We start from the raw sequence: 20,426 nt of genomic DNA, 5'->3' as shown, positions 1-20,426 counted from the left end.
AAGTAATTTTGCTGAAGAGATGTTGCTTTTTTATTGTCCTTTCTCTTTATTTAGAGTGTCATACACTTTTTTGACATCCCTTTATGTCATGTCTCATGTCATTGTATCATTTTCATTTTTATCCATTTGTGGGATGTTGGTTGTCGCTGGCTGGCCAGCATTTACTGCCCACTCTTGGTGGTGGACATTGCAATCTCCCAGCAGAGTACACTTTGTGCCTTTGTCATCCTCAGTGTTTCCTCCATCATGAGGGAGAACTGATTTATCACCTGAGGGAGGGCAGTTGCCCTTGAGAAGGTGGTGATGAGCTGCTCATCACAGTTCAACTGCTGTGGGTTGACCATTAGAGCGGGGATTCCAGGATGTTGACTCAGTAATAGCGGAAGAACAGTGATATATTTCCAAGTTAGGGTGATGAGTGGCTTGCAGGGGAACTTGAAGGTGGTGGTGTTCCCATGTACTTGCTACCCTTGTCCTTCCAGATGAAAGTAGCCATGGGTTTGGAAGGTGCTGTCTGAAGATCTTTCATGAATTTCTGCAATGCCTCTTCTAGATAGTACACCCTGCTGTTACTGAATATCAATGCTAGAAGTGGATGTAGTGTGAAGCAAGCAGCTGCTTTGTCCTGGATGGTTAAGCTTCTTGAGTGTTGTTGGAGCTGCACCCATCCAGGCAAGTGGGGAGTATTCCATTACACTTCTGACTTGTGCCCGGTAGACGATGGACAGGCTTTGGGGAATTAGAAGGTGAGTTACTTCTGCAGTATTCCTAGCCTCTGCTCTTGTAGCTACTGTGCCTGTGTGGCAAAGTTCAGTTGAATTTCTGATCAACAGTAACCCCCAGAATGTTGATATTGGGGAATTCAGTGATGATAACACCATTGAACGTCAAGGGGCAGTGGTTACATTGTCTCTTATTGGTGATGATCAGAACCTGGCATTTGTGTGGCACAAATGGTACTTGCCACTAAGCCTAGGTATAGTCCAGATCTTGTTGCATTTCAATGTGGTCTGCTTCTGTATCTGAGGAGTCACAAATGGTGCTCCATTGCACAAACATCAGCAAACATCCCCACTGCTGACTTATGATGATGGGAAGGTCATTGATAAAGCAGCTGAAGCTGATTGGGCCTCGGACACTAACCTGAGGGACTTCTGCAGAAATGTGCCAGAGCTGAAGTGACTGTGTCAACAACCATGAATATTTTCCTGTGTGCCGGGTATGACTTCAACCAGTGTAGAGTTGACTTCTGACCCACTGACTCCAGCTTTGCTAAAGCTCCATGCTGCCACACTCCGCTGCGAATGCACCTTTGATGTCAAGGGCTGTCACTCTCACCTCACCTCTGGAATTTAGCTCCTTTGTCCATGTTTGAACCAAGGCTGTAATGAGGTCAGGAGCTGAGTGGTCCTTGCAGAACCCAAACTGAGCATCACTGAGGGGTACTGTTTAATAGCAGTATTGATGACACCTCCTGTCACTTTATTGATGATCAAGACTGGATTGATGGACTGGTAACTGACTGGGTTGAATTTGTCCTGCTTCTTAGGTACAGAACATACCTGGGCAATTTTCCACATTGTTGGGCAGATGCCAGTGTTGTAATTAGATTGGAAAAGCTGATCAAAGGGAAAGCAAGTTCTGGAGCATAAGCCTTCAGTAATGTTGCTGAAATGTTGTCAGGGCCCATAGCCTTCACAGTGTCCAGCATCTAGAACCGTTTCTTGATATCACATGGAGTGAATCAAATTGAGTGAAGACTGATATGGGGACCACTAGAGGAGACCGAGATAAATCATCCAATCGGCACTTCTAACTGAAGATTTCTTCTAATGCTTCAGCCTTATCTTTTGCACTTCTACCACTGAGGATGGGGATTGTGTATTGTTTAATTATCCACCATTGTTCTTGACTGGATGTGGCAGGACTGCAGAACTTCGAGCTGATCTGTTGGTTGGGGGAACTGCTTAGCTCTATCTATCACTTGCTGCTTAAGTTGTTTGGCACACAAGTAGCTCTGTTTGGTAGCTTCACCAGAGTGACAGCTGATTTCCAGGCATTCCTGGTGCTGCTCCTGGCATGCCCTCCTGCACTCTCCATTGAACCAAGGTTGTTCCCCTGGCTTGATGGTAATGATTGCATGGGCGATAAACCAGGCCATGAAGTTGTAGATTGTGCTGGAGTACATTTCTGCTGCTGGTGACGGCCCACAATACCCAGTCTTGAGCTGATAGACCTGTTTGAAGTCTGTCCAATTTAGCACAGTGATAGTGCTACACAACACGATGGAGAGTACTCTCAATGTGAAGGCAGGACTTCGTACCACAAGGACTGTGCGGTCGTCACTCTTACTGATACTGTCATGGACAGATGCTTCTGCAGCTTGCAGATTAGTAAGGATGAGGTCAAGTATTTTCCCTCTTGTTGGTTCCCTCACCACTTGTTGCACAGCCAGTCTCGTAGCTATGTCCTTTAGGACCCAACCACTTTGAACAGTAGTACTGCTGCACAGCCATTTAGAATTAGAATCTCTACAGTATGGAAACAGGCCCTTTGGCCCAACAAGTCCACACCGAACATCCGAAGAGTATCCCTCCCTGACCCATTCCTCTATATTTACCGCTGACTAATGCAACTAACCTATACATCCCTAACCACTACGGGCAATGTAGCATGGCCAATTCACCTAATCTGCACATCTTTAGATTGTGGGAGGAAACAGGAGCACCCAGAGGAAACCCACGCAGACACAGGGAGAATGTGCAAACTCCACACACTCTTGGTGGTCGACATTGAAATCCCTCACCCAGAGTACATTTTGTACCCTTGACATCCTAAGTGGTTCCTCCTAGTGGTTCATCCTAGGGAGGATGATATATGGTAATCAAAAGAAGGTTTCCTTGCCCTGAACATTAGCTGAGTTTTTTCGATTAATAGTCGAGCAACAAGGCCACCAGGTCATTGTGTCCCCTTGTGTCACTGTATTTTCAGAGGCCTCCTGACTGTGGTACTAGAGTTAGCACCAATGTGTTTGCATTCTGCAGCTGAATATCATGATTCCTTTTTTAAACAGTTTTTTTTGTTCAGGTAGCTGTATAAGCCAAGCGTCTGCTCTATATTCTACAGGGAAGACAATGGAGGATGTGAACGTTCAATGTGTAGTACTGTAAATTTATCTGCAGACTTCCCTGAAAGCAAGAAGTTGGTTTTCCTCACTGAAACTTTCCCTGTTTGGGTTTGCATGTTATTTCAGCTCAAAATGCACAGTACTACATAGGTATGCATAGTATTTCAATTTTTACATTGGCTTTTTCAGGCAAAAATTGCCCTCAGGAACCTAACTGTGGCTTTAATACTGACTCATGTCAAAACTATGCTTTACTTTTAGTTATTTCACTTAAAGTTAAGGTTGACACAATTGCAAGCCAACTTTAAGTAAGGACACCCTGTATGCTTAATCAAGATTCAATGCACATTTAATAATAGCCCCCCAACCTGCAGGTCAATGAAAATTAACCTCTGTAGTTTGTTTGTCCTTTTTATGTCTTTTTCAACTTAATTACTTGAAAAAAGTCATGTATATCAAATGTATTTTTTGCTCTGTCCCGACAATTGCAATTACATAATGTCCATAGACAATGCTATACCCAGGTGTTGGTTCCACAACAGCTTCGAAAATGCACTGGTAATTCTGCATAGTCTGAGGAGTGAACGTTACAACCACAAATTTGTGGTCATAGCTCGGGATGTTCATTCTGGTAGGTGTCACATCAAAAATATCAGTAATGCGAGCGGCAGCCTGAAAAACAAACCGTGAACCAAACATTAGCAGTGAATGTACAATTCTAACGACTAGGCAAAAGTCACCGGTTTTGAAATAAAACAGAGAAAAGACGATATCCTCAGCAGTGTTTGCAGAGAAAACTGAGCTAAGAAGGCAGAGTTTGGTGTCCCAATCGGTGTGGGAAGGATGTGGAAATGAGCAAAGTTGAGGCACTGGGAATGGAATTTCCCACAGGCCCCATATAATGTCCCATTAGCAGGAGACGTTCAGGGTATCACTCTGTAGCCACATTCTGTGACATGCGGTCACCATCGACCAGTTCCTGATGAAGGGTTCCTGCCTGAAACATCAATTTTCCTGCTCTTCGGATGCTGCCTGACCGGCTGTGCTTTATCAGTACCACTCTAATCTTGACACCATCGACCAGCCTAGGGAGAACTTATATTTAAAATCCGACAGTGTTTTCATTGAATAATCCATATTTAAATTAGAGTGAAATCAATTGGGACAATACCTTGCAATCTCAAGGATTATAGTGTACCATGTTTGAACATTATTGTTGAGTTACACTGTGCATTTACCTTATTAGAAACTGGTTTAACGGATACGAGCACATCAGCAGCTACTTTCCCTCCATTGATAATCTTGAAACGAGCTTCAGCTTGATCTCCAACATGTATATTATGGAAAAGGTATCTCTTCTCATCCTCCACATAGACTCCACTGCAAACAATAGACTGCAAGCACTGATGGAGATTAATATTCTGGCAAATATGATGCTCTTCAAAGATGGAAGCAATGTCATCCACCACAATACCTAGACGAACAATGAATACCAATGAGTCTACAGCAAAGGAAGCATAAGCTTGACACAGGTAAACACAGAGCCAACAGGTTACCAAATATCGTCATCTGAAGGAATTTATAAAGCGTTTCAGAAATGTGGGAATCAAATTTTTTGTAAATCCTTTTCTCAGCAGACCACAAGAAACTTGCAAATATGTTTAACTTATCTTGTTTGTCAAAGAAGAAAGGCAAGAAAAATAAAGAAAACTGTTCATTCACTATGCACTGGTCACAGCATAGGCCACTTGTAACAAGGTCAGCCAGATGGACCTCACAGAAAATGAGTTCCCTGTTTGGAGCTGTTAATCTGGTTTAGTCAGGGAGCCCTGGCTGACAGATAAGATAGAAGAATGCCCCAGTGGTTTGTGATGAAAGGTAATGATCGGTCATGTGTGCAGCAGTGTGTCAGGCTGGTATGGTGCATGGGTATGAGGTTGTCTCCCTAATCCTATAGCCACCCTGAGATAGTGCCGCCTCATTATTGGCACCTCTGCCCGAAGCATTGCTCTCTTTTCCTTGTCATCCGCCTTTGTCAGTTTGTTCCTTTGGGGACCTGGGATGAAAGGGGTTGCACCCAGGAGTCCTGCATAACCACAGATTGCAGTGACTCACAGATTCCCAGTCCAACTGTTTATTCTGTGAAATTCGTGAACCAAGTACATATTGGTTGTGGGTGTTTGAAACCCCATTTTAGTTATTTGAAAAATCTTTTGCTATGTTTTTGATTGCACTTCAGCTCCATGCTGCTGATCTTTTGGCATCCGGTGCAGATGGGGTTGGGCAGATCGGAGGACTGCTCCTAGGCCTGGCCAGGCTGACTATAAACAGGTGCAGGCAGTCTGCTTGGAGGCGGTCATCTCTGCAGATTGTCTGCCCCTCTTCTGTGGCTATGTTTGAGCCTGGGTTTCCTTGGACAGAGAGTAATGGGTGTCTATCAATGCTTTCGGTGTCTTTAGGAAGAGGTGGGCACCGTGGGGGTAGAGTGCTTTATTTCCCCCTCCAATTCTATTTTAATTTAATCCCTATCCTTCCTCTTCACTTTCTTCATGTAAGCACAGCCTTTATCCAGCTTTGCTTGCTAATGGTTCACTGGCCACATGGCTGTTGTCCTGGGTGGTGGAAAGTATGGAGTAAAGTTTTTTTGCGCAATGGTGTGTTTTACCAAGTCTTTTACCACATGCACACACAGCCCATGGGCGTTGTGGGGAAAATATAAGCACTACTACTGTGCAGTGTTAGTGTGGGGAATTATATATATATATATATATATATATTTATAAGGTAATGATCACATATATTTATATATATATATATATAAAAAGGGGAAATCAGAGTCTGCTGATTTCAGGGATTGACTCCAAGCTGAAAGAAACAAAAAATTACAAAATAGGAGATTCAGAAGTTCTCCTCAGTCTCTGGACTGGCTTTCAGCTAGCTGGCCACAGCCAGTTTACTAAGTGCAGTTGCTGCTGACAAAATAAAAGGAGTGTCAGAGATACTTAGCTGACTCTGAAGAGGCAGTATTAGAGTCAAGGACTGTTCACGTGTAAATAAAGGGTGATCTGGTGACAGGATACCAGTCCCCGTGGTACCAAGAGTAAAACATGTTCCCAAAGAAACCCGCTCACAGCAGTAGTCTTTGTGTTGGAATGAGTATTTCTTAAATCATGCCTTTGCTTGGGAAGCTGAACTTATTTGACCCTGCTGCCAGGGACTGGAGTTGGTACGTGGAAAGAATGCATTATCTTTTCCTGACAAACAACATTACGGCAGATACTAAGCAATAAGTAATTCTTCTGACAGCCTGTGGAGCTGCAGCTTTTTCTGTTATTTTATTTTGTTAGGAGCCTAACTTTCCCTGAGACACCAGGTACCAAAATCTTTCAAGAATTGATGGATATCGTTAAGGAAGCCAAACCTCTGCTAATTCAAAAACACTATTGTTTTTACTCAGCAATTCAAGAAACAGGAATCCATATTGGGATTTTTGACTAGGTTAAGACGATTGGCAGAAGCATGTGATTTTAGTTTAATCCTTGATGAGATGCTCAGAGACTGTTTGGTATCTGGGATTAATGATGCAACTGTGCCAGAGTACCCACGAGCTGAAGCCCAACTGGACTTTAAACAGGCTTCATCATTGGAAAATGCAGCAAGTGAAGCATCTGAGTTGCAGGATATTCCAATGGAAATGGACACCCTCACCAGTCCAGCTGAGCTTAGGGGGCACCATTTGATTGCAGGCAATTACATAGGTTCACTCAGGACTTGTCCTGATCAGAAGGACTCCAGATCAGCCCCTAACACAATTGCAAAACAAAGTCAATCCCACCCACCTTTTCCTCCGCTACATCGATGACTGTATCGGCGCTGCCTCGTGCTCCCACGAGGAGGTTGAACAGTTCATCAACTTTACTAACACCTTCCATCCCAACCTGAAATTCACCTGGACTGTCTCAGACTCCTCCCTCCCCTTCCTAGACCTTTCCATCTCTATCTCGGGCGACCGACTCAACACAGACATCTACTATAAACCGACTGACTCCCACAGCTATCTGGACTACACCTCCTCCCACCCTGCCCCCTGCAAAAACTCCATCCCATATTCCCAATTCCTTCGTCTCCGCCGCATCTGCTCCCAGGAGGACCAGTTCCAACACCGCACAGCCCAGATGGCCTCCTTCTTCAAGGACCGCAGATTCCCCCCAGACGTGATCGACGATGCCCTCCACCGCATCTCCTCCACTTCCCGCTCCTCCGCCCTTGAGCCCCGCTCCTCCAACCGCCACCAAGACAGAAACCCACTGGTTCTCACCTACCACCCCACCAACCTCCGCATACAACGTATCATCCGCCGTCATTTCCGCCACCTCCAAACGGACCCCACCACCAAGGATATATTTCCCTCCCCTCCCCTATCAGCGTTCCGCAAGGACCATTCCCTTCGTGACTCCCTCGTCAGATCCACACCCCCCACCTACCCAACCTCCACTCCTGGCACCTTCCCCTGCAACCGCAGGAAATGTAAAACTTGCGCCCACACCTCCACACTCACTTCCCTCCAAGGCCCCAAGGGATCCTTCCATATCCGCCACAAGTTCACCTGTACCTCCACACACATCATCTATTGCATCCGCTGCACCCGATGTGGCCTCCTCTATATTGGGGAGACAGGCCGCTTACTTGCGGAACGCTTCAGAGAACACCTCTGGGCCGCCCGGACCAACCAACCCAACCACCCCGTGGCTCAACACTTTAACTCTCCCTCCCACTCCACTGAGGACATGCAGGTCCTTGGACTCCTCCACCGGCAGAACATAACAACACGACGGCTGGAGGAGGAGCACCTCATCTTCCGCCTGGGAACCCTCCAACCACAAGGTATAAATTCAGATTTCTCCAGTTTCCTCATTTCCCCTCCCCCCACCTTGTCTCAGTCGGTTCCCTCAACTCAGCACCGCCCTCCTAACCTGCAATCTCCTTCCTGACCTCTCCGCCCCCACCCCACTCCGGCCTATCACCCTCACCTTGACCTCCTTCCACCTATCCCACCTCCATCACCCCTCCCCCAAGTCCCTCCTCCCTATCTTTTATTTTAGCCTGCTTGGCTACTCTCTCTCATTCCTGATGAAGGGCTTATGCTCGAAACGTCGAATTCCCTATTCCTGAGATGCTGCCTAACCTGCTGTGCTTTAACCAGCAACACATTTTCAGCTGTGATCTCCAGCATCTGCAGACCTCATTTTTTACTCGAAAGTCAATCCTTGGCCAAACAGTTAAAGGTTTTCTTCAGGATTCTGGCTGACATGTTACGTAATTGCTTCTAGCATGCGGACTCGAGATATATAAAGAGACCTACTATACCTAAGTTGAGTAAGATAACTCAAACGCCGGTATCCAAGAGAGTTCATACCTTGGAAAGTCCACTTAAATCTTGTTTGGAACAGTTACATTGCTCAGCAACATTCAAATCATAACTAATCAAAATCAACACCTTAAATGGTCAACCAGTTCTAATGACGATTGATACTGACGCAGCCATATCAGTGATCTCTGAACCAGATTTTAACAAAAGTTGCTCTGGACTGCGGCTCTTAAGGCCAAGACCTTGACTCAGCTGACCATCTTTCTGGAGAGCCTTTACAGATTAAGGGTACACCTTTGGTTCTAGTTTCATACCAAAAGCAGCTGGTTCAGTTACCAATGATTTCAGTAAAAGGGTCAGGCCCAAGCCTGATGAGATGAGATTGGTTGTGAGAGATTCACCTTCATTGGCTCAACATTTTTTAATTGGAAAATGGCTCCTGAGTGAATTCCTAATTAAATACGCAGATGTCTTCCAGGAAGATAAGACTCTGGTGAGGCCTCATCTGGAGTATTGTGTGCAGTTTTGGTCGCATACTATAGGAAGGATGTGGAAGCTTTAGAACGAGTGCAGAGGAGGTTTACCAGGATGTTGCCTGGAATGGTAGGAAAATCTTATGAGGAAAGGCTGAGGCACTTGGGGCTGTTCTCATTGGAGAAGAGAAGGTTTAGGGGAGATCTGATAGAAGTGTATAAGATGATTAGGGGTTTAGATAGGGTAGATACTAAGAACCTTTTACCGATGATGGAGTCAGGTGTTACTAGGGGACATAGCTTTAAATTAAGGGGTGGTAGGTATAGGACAGATGTTAGGGGTAGATTCTTCACACAGCGGGTTGTGAGTTCATGGAATGCCCTGCCCGTATCAGTGGTGAACTCTCCTTCTTTATGTTCATTTAAGCGGGCATTGGATAGGCATTTGGAAGTTATTGGGCTAGTATAGGTTAGGTAGGACTCGGTCGGCGCAACATCGAGGGCCGAAGGGCCTGTACTGCGCTGTATCCTTCTATGTTCTATGTTCTATGTAAGATCTATCACGGGACTATCAGAGGAGCCAAGGCCACTTTGCATGTTGACCAGGAAACTATTCCATGATTCTGTAAGGCCTGCCCAGTGCCACTCTCACAACTTGCCTTTCTATCTATTTTTGTGCCATCTGCAAATTTGGCTACAGTACATTCACTTCCTTGCTCCAAGCCATTAATACTTATTGTAAATAGTAGTGGTCCCTATGGGATGCCCCTAGTTATAGAGCATCAACCTGAAAAAGAACCTGTTATCACCACTCATTATTTCATGATTAATTGGCCAGTTCATTATCCATGCCAATATATACCTCCAACACCTTGATATCACATTCGATCAGATATTTCATTGATATGGAGCACAATCATTTTCGCCTCTCCTCTGGTTTCCAGCTCTTTTGTCCAGATTTGGAACAAGGCTCTAATAGGGGCTCTTTTCTTATGACAATCTTTGAGAAATATCTTGTGGAAGTCCAAATCAAAGTTCCATTCTATCCACTTTGGTTGAGAAAATTTCTAATAAATTAGTCAGACTTGATTTCCCATTTATGAAGCCATGTTGATCGGCTTGATTTGATAATGATTTTCAGAATGAGCTGCTATTACGTCCTTACAACGTTGAGATGGTGATCTACCAACTTGAATGATTGGAGTCTGGTTGGTCTTGATATGAGCAAGGAACTATGGGGAGGGAGATGCAGGATTTTGACCTAGTTCTAGTGAAACAATTCAGTATATCAAACAACCTCGATTCTCCGAACGAGACAGGCGAGGATATTTTATTTGGATAACTGATTGTTCAGTTAACTGATCAGGGTTCACATTGCGGCAGTAATAGCAGGAATAGGGTCCCGTGGTGGGGGTCCCCGTGGCGGTAATAAAAGGAACAGGGTCCCTGTGGTGGTAATGGCAGGAGCAGGGTCCCTGTGGCAGTAATAGCAGGAACAGAGTCCCCGTGGCAGTAATAGCAGGAACAGAGTCCCCGTGGCAGTAATAGCAGGAACAGAGTCCCCGTGGCAGTAATAGCAGGAACAGGGTCCCCGTGAGGGTAATAGCAGGAACAGGGTCCCCGTGGTGGTAATAGCAGGAACAGGATCCCTGTGGCAGTAATAGCAGGAACAGGATCCCCGTTCGGACGGTAATAGCAGGAACAGGGTCCCTGTGGCAGTAATAGCAAGAACAGGGTCCTCGTGGTGGTAATAGCAAGAACAGGGTCCCCGTGGCGGTAATAGTAGGAACAGGGTCCCCGTGGCGGTAATAGCAGGAACAGGGTCCCTGTGGCGGTAATAGCAAGAACAGGATCCCCATGGCGGTAATAGCAGGAACAGGGTCTCCATGACGGTAAAAGAAGGAACAGGGTCCCCATGATGGTAATAGCGGGAACAGGGTCCCTGTTGTGGCAGTAATAGCAGGAACACGATCCCGTGCGGACAGCAATAGCAGGAACAGAGTCCCCGTGGTGACATTAATAGCAGGAATGGTGTCCCCGTGGGGATGGTAATAGCAGGAACAGGGTCCCTGCGGCGGTAATAGCGAGAACAGGGTCCCTGCGGCGGTAATAGCGAGAACAGGGTCCCTGCGGCGGTAATAGCGAGAACAGGGTCCCCGTAATAGTGGTAATAGCAGGAACAGGGTCCCTGTGAGGGTAATAGCAGGAACAGTGTCCCCGTGAGGGTCATAGCAGGAACAGGGTCCCTGTGAGGGTAATAGCAGGAACAGTGTCCCCGTGAGGGTCATAGCAGGAACAGGGTCCCTGTGAGGGTAATAGCAGGAACAGGGTCCCTGTGAGGGTAATAGCAGGAACAGGATCCCTGTGAGGGTAATAGCAGGAACTGGGCGCCCCGTGAGGGTCATAGCAGGAACAGTGTCCCCGTGAGGGTAATAGCAGGAACAGTGTCCCCGTGGCAGTAATAGCAGGAACAGGGTCCCCGTGAGAGTAATAGCAGGAACAGGGTCCCCATGAGGGTAATAGCAGGAACAGGGTCCCCGTGAGAGTAATAGCAGGAACAGGGTCCCCGTGAGAGTAATAGCAGGAACAGGGTCCCCATGAGGGTAATAGCAGGAACAGGGTCCCCGTGAGAGTAATAGCAGGAACAGGGTCCCCATGAGGGTAATAGCAGGAACAGGGTCCCCGTGAGGGTAATAGCAGGAACAGGGTCCCCGTGGCGGTAATAGCAAGAACTGGGTTCCCGTGACGGTAATAGCAGGAACAGGGTCCCCGTGAGGGTAATAGCAGGAACAGGGTTCCTGTGGCGGTAATAGCAGGAACAGGGTCCCTGTGAGGGTAATAGCAGGAACAGTGTCCCCGTGAGGGTCATAGCAGGAACAGGGTCCCTGTGAGGGTAATAGCAGGAACTGGGCGCCCCGTGAGGGTCATAGCAGGAACAGTGTCCCCGTGAGGGTAATAGCAGGAACAGTGTCCCCGTGGCAGTAATAGCAGGAACAGGGTCCCCGTGAGAGTAATAGCAGGAACAGGGTCCCCATGAGGGTAATAGCAGGAACAGGGTCCCCGTGAGAGTAATAGCAGGAACAGGGTCCCCATGAGGGTAATAGCAGGAACAGGGTCCCCGTGAGAGTAATAGCAGGAACAGGGTCCCCATGAGGGTAATAGCAGGAACAGGGTCCCCGTGGCGGTAATAGCAAGAACTGGGTTCCCGTGACGGTAATAGCAGGAACAGGGTCCCCGTGAGGGTCATAGCAGGAACAGGGTTCCTGTGGCGGTAATAGCAGGAACAGGGTCCCTGTGACGGTAATAGCATGAACAGAGTCCCCGTGGCGGTAATAGGAAGAACAGGATCCCTGTGATGGTATTGGCAGGAGCAGGGTCCCCGTGGTGGTAATAGCAGGAACAGGGTCCCCGTGGTGGCGGTAATACCAGAAACAGGGTCCCCGTGACAGTAATAGCAGTAACAGGGTCCCTGTGGTGGCGGTAATAGCGGGAACAGGGTCCCCGTGGTGACATTAATAGCAGGAACAGTGTCCCCATGGGGACGGTAATAGCAGGAACAGGGTCCCCGTGGGGACAGTAATAGCAGGAATAAGGTCCCTGTGGGGACGGTAATAGCACGAACAGGGTCCCCATGGTGGTAATAGCAAGGCCAGGGTCCCTGTGGGGACGGTAATAGCAGGAACAGGGTTCCCCGTGGTGGTAATAGCAGGAACAGGGTCCTGTGACGGTAATAGCAGGAACAGGGTCCCCGTGAGGGTAATAGCAGGAACAGGGTCCCCTGGCGGTAATAGCAGGAACAGGGTCCCCGTGACAATAATAGCAGTAACAGGGTCTCCATGACGGTAATAGCAGGAACAGGGTTCCCCATGGTGGTAATAGCAGGAACAGGGTCCCCGTGAGGGTAATAGCAGGAACTGGGTCCCCTAGAGACGGCAATAACAGGAACAGGGGTTCCTGTGGTGACGGTAATAGCAGGAACAGGGTCCCCATGACGGTAATAGCAGGAGCAGGGTCCCCGTGGCAGTAATAGCAGGAACAGGGTTCCCGTGATGGTAATAGCAGGAACATGGTCCCGTGGGGACGGCAATAGCAGGAACGGTCCCCATGGCGATCCTGTTCCTTATCTCACCACCAGCCCAGTCTGCCTGCTCTCACTGTGCTTTCATTTAAATTTAATAACATTTTTCCAGGACCTTGAGATTGTGTTTGGATTATCTGGAATTGGGATAATTGATGTTTGGATAATCAAGGTTGTTCTGTATTTCGCAGGTGGGATATTGTGTGGCAAGTAAGGGAACTTGCAAATGATGATGTTCCCACGGGTCTGGGTGAATTGGCTGCCAATCAAGTAAGGTGCTTATATAAATAAATAGATGAATAAATAAGTAAATACATAGGCAGCAAGAGACAGACAGCTAAATATGATGGATGCTGGAAATCTAATATAAACACAGAGAATGCTGGAGAAACTCAACAGGTCTGGCAACATCTGAGGACAGGGAAGCAGTTAATATTTTGTGTCCGTTTAAGACCCTTCTTCAGAATGGCTACCTTGTTTCATGAGGGTGGTTAGAATTGCACTCAATCAGGCAAATAGGAAAGATTCCATCACACTCCTAATGCCTGACATGTATTTGATTAAAAAACAGCGTGCAGAGTTAAGAGATGATTTACTAGTGGTGGTTAATAAATGGAAAAATAAAGTTCAGTTATGAGTAAGCAATTCTGAATATTAAAAGAAATCAAATCACAGGGCAATGCCCTTAACAGGCTTTGCATGTAAATTAATCAAATGGAAAACATGAGTGATTTATCGGTGATGGCTGCTAGGTATGGGAAAACAACTTACAGTTGCATGTCAGAGCACTTCTGGCAGTGTAAGGGCTTGACCTGGGGCTGCTGAGGGGGTTACGGGAGTGTATGAAGAAGTGAATTGCACACTGAGGGCTCTGCATGTTGTCAGGTCCCAGGATACATATGAAAGGTCACAGTCATAGAAGGCAGGTTAGGGGCTGGGAATTCCATGGTAAGGAACTTATGTCTTGACTTCTCACGGTGTTACTGTGTATAGTTGAGATGTCACAAGTACAATGGAATACTTTCCAATAGCCTGAATGAACGTAGCTCCAACAATGTTCAAAAACGGAACCAGGATAATGTACTTTTGTTAAGCACCCAATCTCCTATCTTGATTGGTCAGAGCATTACGTGTAGGAGTTGGGGCGGGTCATGTTTTGGCTTTAGAGGGCATTGGTCAGGCCACTTTTGGAATACTGCATTCAAGTCTGGTCTCTCTGCCATAGGAAAGATGTTTGTTAAATTTGAAAGAGTGAAGAAAAGATTTACAAAGATTTTACTGGGGTTGGTGGGTTGAGCTACAGGGAGAGACTAAATAGGCTGGGGCTATTTTCTTTGGAGTGTCAGATGTTGAAGGCTTTGCCTTACATAAGTATATAAAATCATGAGGGGCATAGATAGGATGGATAGACAAGGTATTTTTCTGAGCATGGGTAGTCCCAGAGGTTGTAGTTTGAAGGTGAGAGGGGAAAGATTTAAAATGGGCCTAAGGGGAAAACATTTTCATGCAGAGGGTAGCGTGTGTGTGGAATCAGCTGGTGGAGGCTGGTACAACTATAACATTTAAAAGGCATCTGAATTGGTACATGAATGGGAGAAGTTTAGGGAGATATGGGCCAAATGCTGTGAAATGGAACTAGATTAATTGTAGAATATCTGGTCAGCATGGATGAGTTGGAGCAAAGGGTCTGCTTCTGTGCGGTTTAAAACTCTATTAAACACTACCAGCACACCAGGGGTTGTTCAGCAGCATCTCCCAAACCCACAACCTCTGTTAATAAGAGGAACAAGGGCAGTAAGTAGACAGGAGCACCACTGCTTCCAAGTTCCCTTTAAGTTTGGAAAAATGTCACTGGTCCTTCATCCTCACTGGGTCAAAGTTCTTAAATTAGATTAGATTAGATTTACAGTGTGGAAACAGGCCCTTCGGCCCAACAAGTCCACACCGACCCGCCGAAGCGAAACCCACCCATACCCCTACATTTACCCCTTACCTAACACTACGGGCAATTTAGCATGGCCAATTCACCTGACCCGCACATCTTTGGACTGTGGGAGGAAACCGGAGCACCCGGAGGAAACCCACGCTGACACAGGGAGAACGTGCAAACTCCACACAGTCAGTCGCCTGAGTCGGGAATTGAACCCAGGTCTTCAGGCGCTGTGAGGCAGCAGTGCTAACCACTGTGCCACCGTGCCGCCCACAAATTCTCTTTTTAACAGCAGCTGTACCCACAACATGAAGCACAGACGGTCTTGAAGGTGACCCTCCATCTGCTCAAGGGCAATCAGGGTCAGTCAGCCAATAACAGTAACACTTATGTTCCATGAGTGAAACTAAAATAATTCCAGTTATTCATGCAAATTGCTTTTGAGTCTTATTTCTTCTGAACGTACTTGGTGCGCAGCATTCAATGACCAGTCCATATGGAATACCGGATGGATGGCTGTCTGGGTCACGATCAGTTATATCAAGACACAGGAGCTCTTCATGTTTTCCAATCTGATCTGCAGAACAGTCTACTGTAATGGCCTGTTGGGCTCCAGGGAGCACAATTCCATAACCAGGGAAAACTGTGAACATTCCAACCGTCAAACGGGCCTGCGAGAAAGGGAAGAACAGAAACTGTAAGCTACTGAGCACTGGAGCATGCAAACAACTCAGCACAACGTTTAAAAGTCTCAATCTTGGGATGTTAGTGTTGTTGACAAGACCAGCATTTGCTGTCGATCCTTAGATTTGCCTTAGAAGGTGGTCGTGAGCCATGTTATACTTATGCAGGCTTGACCCAGGAACAGTGATAGAACGGTGAGCTTTTTCAAGTGGAGATAATTTGTGAAATGGAGGGGTCATTTGGTGCTTCTATTCACCATATCGCTTTCTAAGTGATGGATAGGTTTGGAAGGTATGATTGTAGAAGCACAACATTCTATACTGAATGCTATAAGAGGAGGTAGAACCACATCAGTGGACAATCATGTAAATGGCTATGAGTTGTTGCCTTGAAACGTATAGTATCACAAGCTAACTAGATGTGCATTCTAAGATTTGATGGAACCAAGCAGTGCCTTGATAGGGACAGATGTCTCCAAATTTGGAGGCACGGAAATCAAATGGTGAATAATCCTGAGGTATCATCAAATACTTTCAGCAGCTCCTGGAGTCTAGCAATGGCAGAGGCTCTAAATGAGGTAAACTATTGGCTTCCCCAGCCATGAGATGAATGGTACAGTCATTTTCACTCTTCTAATTCCTGCTCTCACAGACAGGGACGATCAGGGCAATGGTGCTTCATAGGAGCGTAATTTACATAATATGTGACAATCAAACTTGCTCAAAGGAGAACAATGCCATCATCTGCAGACTCTCCACAAAAACTGAAAATCTCCCATCTCTGGGGTCATGAGTGAATCTCTTATACAACCTCTCCAGGTTCTTGACATCCTTCCTACTTGTTTGAACAGGAAACTCCATCTAAAGCCAAGCCTAACTGGTGTTTTCTAAAGGGTTAGCATCAATTGTTTGCTTTTATACTTAATTCCCCTTTGAATAATGTGTAAAGGTAATATCAAGGACATGATGTAAGGAAATCAACATTCTGGGCATATCAGATCATCTCTCCATACAGCTTTATCATATCAATGACTTGCAACAAGCCCTTATAGCACAGCAAATCAGAATAACACCATTAAAATAGGGAATTTATAAATAAAACCAATGGCATTTGCAATGCTGCATAAAGGGGACATGGCAGTGTGTAACTGGACATGAGATTTCCACTACTTCTTGGTGACTTCATCCAAGCACCTCATCCTATTCCAATCCTCTTGACTCTCCTTTCAAAGTTATGCTCACCCCACTCATTGTCTCTCCTGTCTTTTTTTCAGTCTCTGCACTGACAATTCCTGATTATTTATGATAATGAGCAACTCAGCTTCCCTTGCCTCTCTCTCCTCTGACTTCAGTCCTTAATAAAGCTTTCCTTCCGTGTAAACTCTTCTAACTCATCTGCTACCATTTGAGGGGGAAGGTTGGGCTGGTTGAACTGGATGAATCAGGGTAGGAAAAGTCTTGTGGACCAGTTCAAAGGGTCAGCACCTGCTCCAAGCTTCTATGTTTCTGTGTTGTACCAAATATAAATAGTGCATTGCCCAGTTGGGCTGAGTGATCTGTTTCTGTGCTTTCAATTATTTTAACTGTTGTAACCTCCTGAAGTTTACTATCTATCCTCTCAGTCTCACATACATAATCGTTTCTGACCACTTCATGGCATCCGGAGAAAGTGAGGATTGCAGATGCTGGAGATCAGAGTGAAGACTGTGGTGCTGGAAAAGCGCAGCAGATCAGGCAGCATCCGAGGAGCAGGAGAATTGACGTTTCGAGTATAAGCCCTTCATCAGGAATGAGGCTTGTGGGCCATGGGAGTTGAGAGATAAATGAGAGGGGGCGCCCACACCTCCTCCCTTACCTCCGTCCAAGGCCCCAAAGGAGCCTGCCCCATCCATCTGAGATTTAACTGTATTTCCACACACATCATTAACTGTACCCATTGCTCCTGATGTGGTTTCCTCTACATCCGGGAGCAGGACGCCTACTTGTGGAACGCTTCTGAGAGCATCGCCAGGATATACGCACGAAACAACCCCACCGCCCCGTAGCTAAACACTTTAACTCCCGCTCCCACTACCCCAAGGACATGCAGGTGCTGGGTCTCCTCCATCACCAAATCCTTACCGCCCGATGCCTGGAGGAAGAACACCTCCACCTTGGGACCCTCCAACATCTTCCGCCTCGGGATCCTCCAAACACATGGGATCAATGTGGATTTCACCAGTTTCCTCATTTCCCCTCCACCACCTCTCCCACCCCCTTATCCCAGATTCAATCTTCCAACTCGGCACTGTCCTCTTGACCTGTTCTACCTGCCCATCTTCCTTCCCACCTATCTGCTCCACCCTCCTCTCTGACCTATCACTTTCACCTCTACCTCCATTCACCTATCACATTCCCAGCTACCTTCCCCCCAGCCCCCATGGCCCGCAAGCCTCATTCCTCAAACATCAATTTTCCTGTTCTTTGGATGCAGCCTGACTGACTGCTTTTCCAGCACCCCACTCTCTATTTCCTGGCAGCTTGCAATGCCCACAGTTCTCTATCTCAGTTCCTGGAGCAAACTCCTCCCAATCATTTAGGAGCTTAAAACTCACAAATACCTAGCATTAGGCCTTTCATTCACTGTTAACAGTACTGAAGGCAGCAATCAATTTGTCAGTTAACTAGATAGCTGGTTCATGAAACAGAATGATACCAACAGTAAGGGTTCAATTCCCGCACCAGCTGAGATTACCATGAAGAAATGTCCTTCTCATCTTCTTCTTCACCTTAACTGTGGTGATGTTCAGGTTAGACCGCCACAAGTCATCTCTTGCTAATAACAAAGGTGGACTATGGCTAGGTTTTTTTTACCTCCAATTGGAGAATACTCTTGTCCCTACACAACCTTTATTTTTTTCCCATTTTCCATATCTTCTGTCCCTCATGTTCAACAGGTGCAGTTTTAAGCAAATCTGATGCAAATTTGGTCTTGCTGTCCCTTAGGGCATCTGGCTGGATCTTATCAGCATTGTCAGTTCTCACTTTCCTCTGTCTAAGCCACCCAATACTCCAGCATCAAGCTTGGGGGCTAAAGAAAACCTTTCAGTTTTAAATGCCTTTTTATCCCACTGTATCTTTAATTCATCATTCCAACAACTATAGTAAGGTATGGACTTATTCACACAGACGGAGGCCATTTGTACAGCTATCTCTGCTGCTTCTTTCTAACTATTTATCTGTCAAGTCTCACCAAATTATACTTCATTGCCATCTGTCCTAGCTTAGACCCACTTAGGACTGAAATTAGAAGAAATTTCAACACCCAGAGAGTGGTGAGCAAGTAAAATTCTCTGCCATAGAAAGTAGTTGAGGCCACAACATTGAATGTTTTCAACGAGTTATATATAGTTCTGAGGGCTAAAGCGGTGAAAAAGTGTGGAGAGAAAGCAATAACAAGGTACTGATCATATGGTGTGATGGAGATAGCTCAAAGGGTTGAATGGCCTGCTCCTGCTCCTATTTGGTATGTTTCTTTTGAGTTCATTAAGCCCATGATTCAGTGCTGCCTGTCCTGCTGATCATTAATTGCATTTACTGTTTTGAACGGGAACACTAGCTGTCTCTGCTTAGAAATACACTTGAACACTTTTGCAGCTATGTTTCTAACCAGATCCTACGTTAAAACTTACCTGGGGTGCTTGTTCTTTCTGTTTTGGAACTCCATCAGCTTTATCCTGAGATTTCCCAATCTTTGAAACACCACCACCGCTAGGGAACCCAGAAAAAAAGAAAATAGCTACAGTTTCTAAAAATGTTAGTAATTTAGTAACGTACAAAATTGTTTCTGAAAACACAGGAAGCAGAGAATGATACAGCACAAAGGAGACTATTTGACTCATCAAAAGGAGTTATCCAATTAAAATGTTGCCCTCCTCTTTCACCATAGCTCTGAGTCAGAGAGATTGTTATAGAGCAACTCTGCAAATATTTTCTCTTCAGGTGTTTATCCAAATCTGCTTTTCTATCCATGTGGCAGGTCCAGTTGAATTTTCAGTCAATGACGACTACAAGAATATTGACGAACAATGGCAATGCACTGAATGATAAAGCGGGAGAGGTGGTTTAACTCTCTTGATGTTACCTATGTGGCTCTGACATTACTGACTACTCAGCAACACAGGGCTGAATGTTATCAAGGTCAGAGCACAAATGGGCTAACACTATACATAGCGATGTGACACTATAACAAAATGGTGCTGGAAGGAGGGAACATTTTACGAAAGGAACCGATTAACAACTTTTGTGTTCAAATCAGGCGATGACAAGTCTGTCAACATTTGATATTGCAGTGGAATTGATCCTACCAATGATTTTTGTAATTATGTGTTGACAGACCTGTGCTCTGCATTGTCATCACCTTATTTTAATCACAGGAGAAGTTTCTTGGCTCCCTTAAATAAATACCTTTACTCTGTTTTACCATCATGCTGTTTTTGCCTCACAATTGTTTTTTTTCAAATCAGCTAAAACACCCTCTACAGAAAAAGTAATTTTCCATCAACTGCATATTTCTATTTATTGACAATGCTGCAATCAGAACTACTTCAACCTTAGATTTACTGTACAGCCTAAAAACAAATGTGTTGTTGTGCATGCATTTCCTCTTCCCTCATATTTCCTGCACTAAACACAAAATTCATGGCAGGCTCTCTTACTTCAGCTCATTGTTATTCAAGGCAACAAAAATATGCATTTATTTATTACCTCCAATGTTGTAAAGCCTGC

General features: G+C 45.7%; 1 protein-coding gene across 1 annotated transcript in view; it reads right to left on the bottom strand.

Moving 5' to 3' along the window:
* The window catches only part of hydin (HYDIN axonemal central pair apparatus protein), an 888,678-nt gene that overhangs the window by 155,212 nt on the left and 713,040 nt on the right, over window positions 1-20,426 (bottom strand). The window contains exons 62-65 of the mRNA XM_060837518.1: window positions 19,331-19,409; window positions 15,443-15,647; window positions 4,366-4,601; window positions 3,652-3,799 (exon numbers count right to left, since the gene is read on the bottom strand). Of these exons, the coding sequence (XP_060693501.1) occupies window positions 3,652-3,799; window positions 4,366-4,601; window positions 15,443-15,647; window positions 19,331-19,409 (668 nt within the window). The remainder of the gene's footprint in view (window positions 1-3,651; window positions 3,800-4,365; window positions 4,602-15,442; window positions 15,648-19,330; window positions 19,410-20,426) is intronic.

The sequence above is a fragment of the Hemiscyllium ocellatum genome, chromosome 17 (assembly GCF_020745735.1).
Source record: "Hemiscyllium ocellatum isolate sHemOce1 chromosome 17, sHemOce1.pat.X.cur, whole genome shotgun sequence".
NCBI classification, from domain to species: Eukaryota; Metazoa; Chordata; class Chondrichthyes; order Orectolobiformes; family Hemiscylliidae; genus Hemiscyllium; species Hemiscyllium ocellatum.
This window is presented reverse-complemented; position numbering and strand designations above follow the sequence as displayed.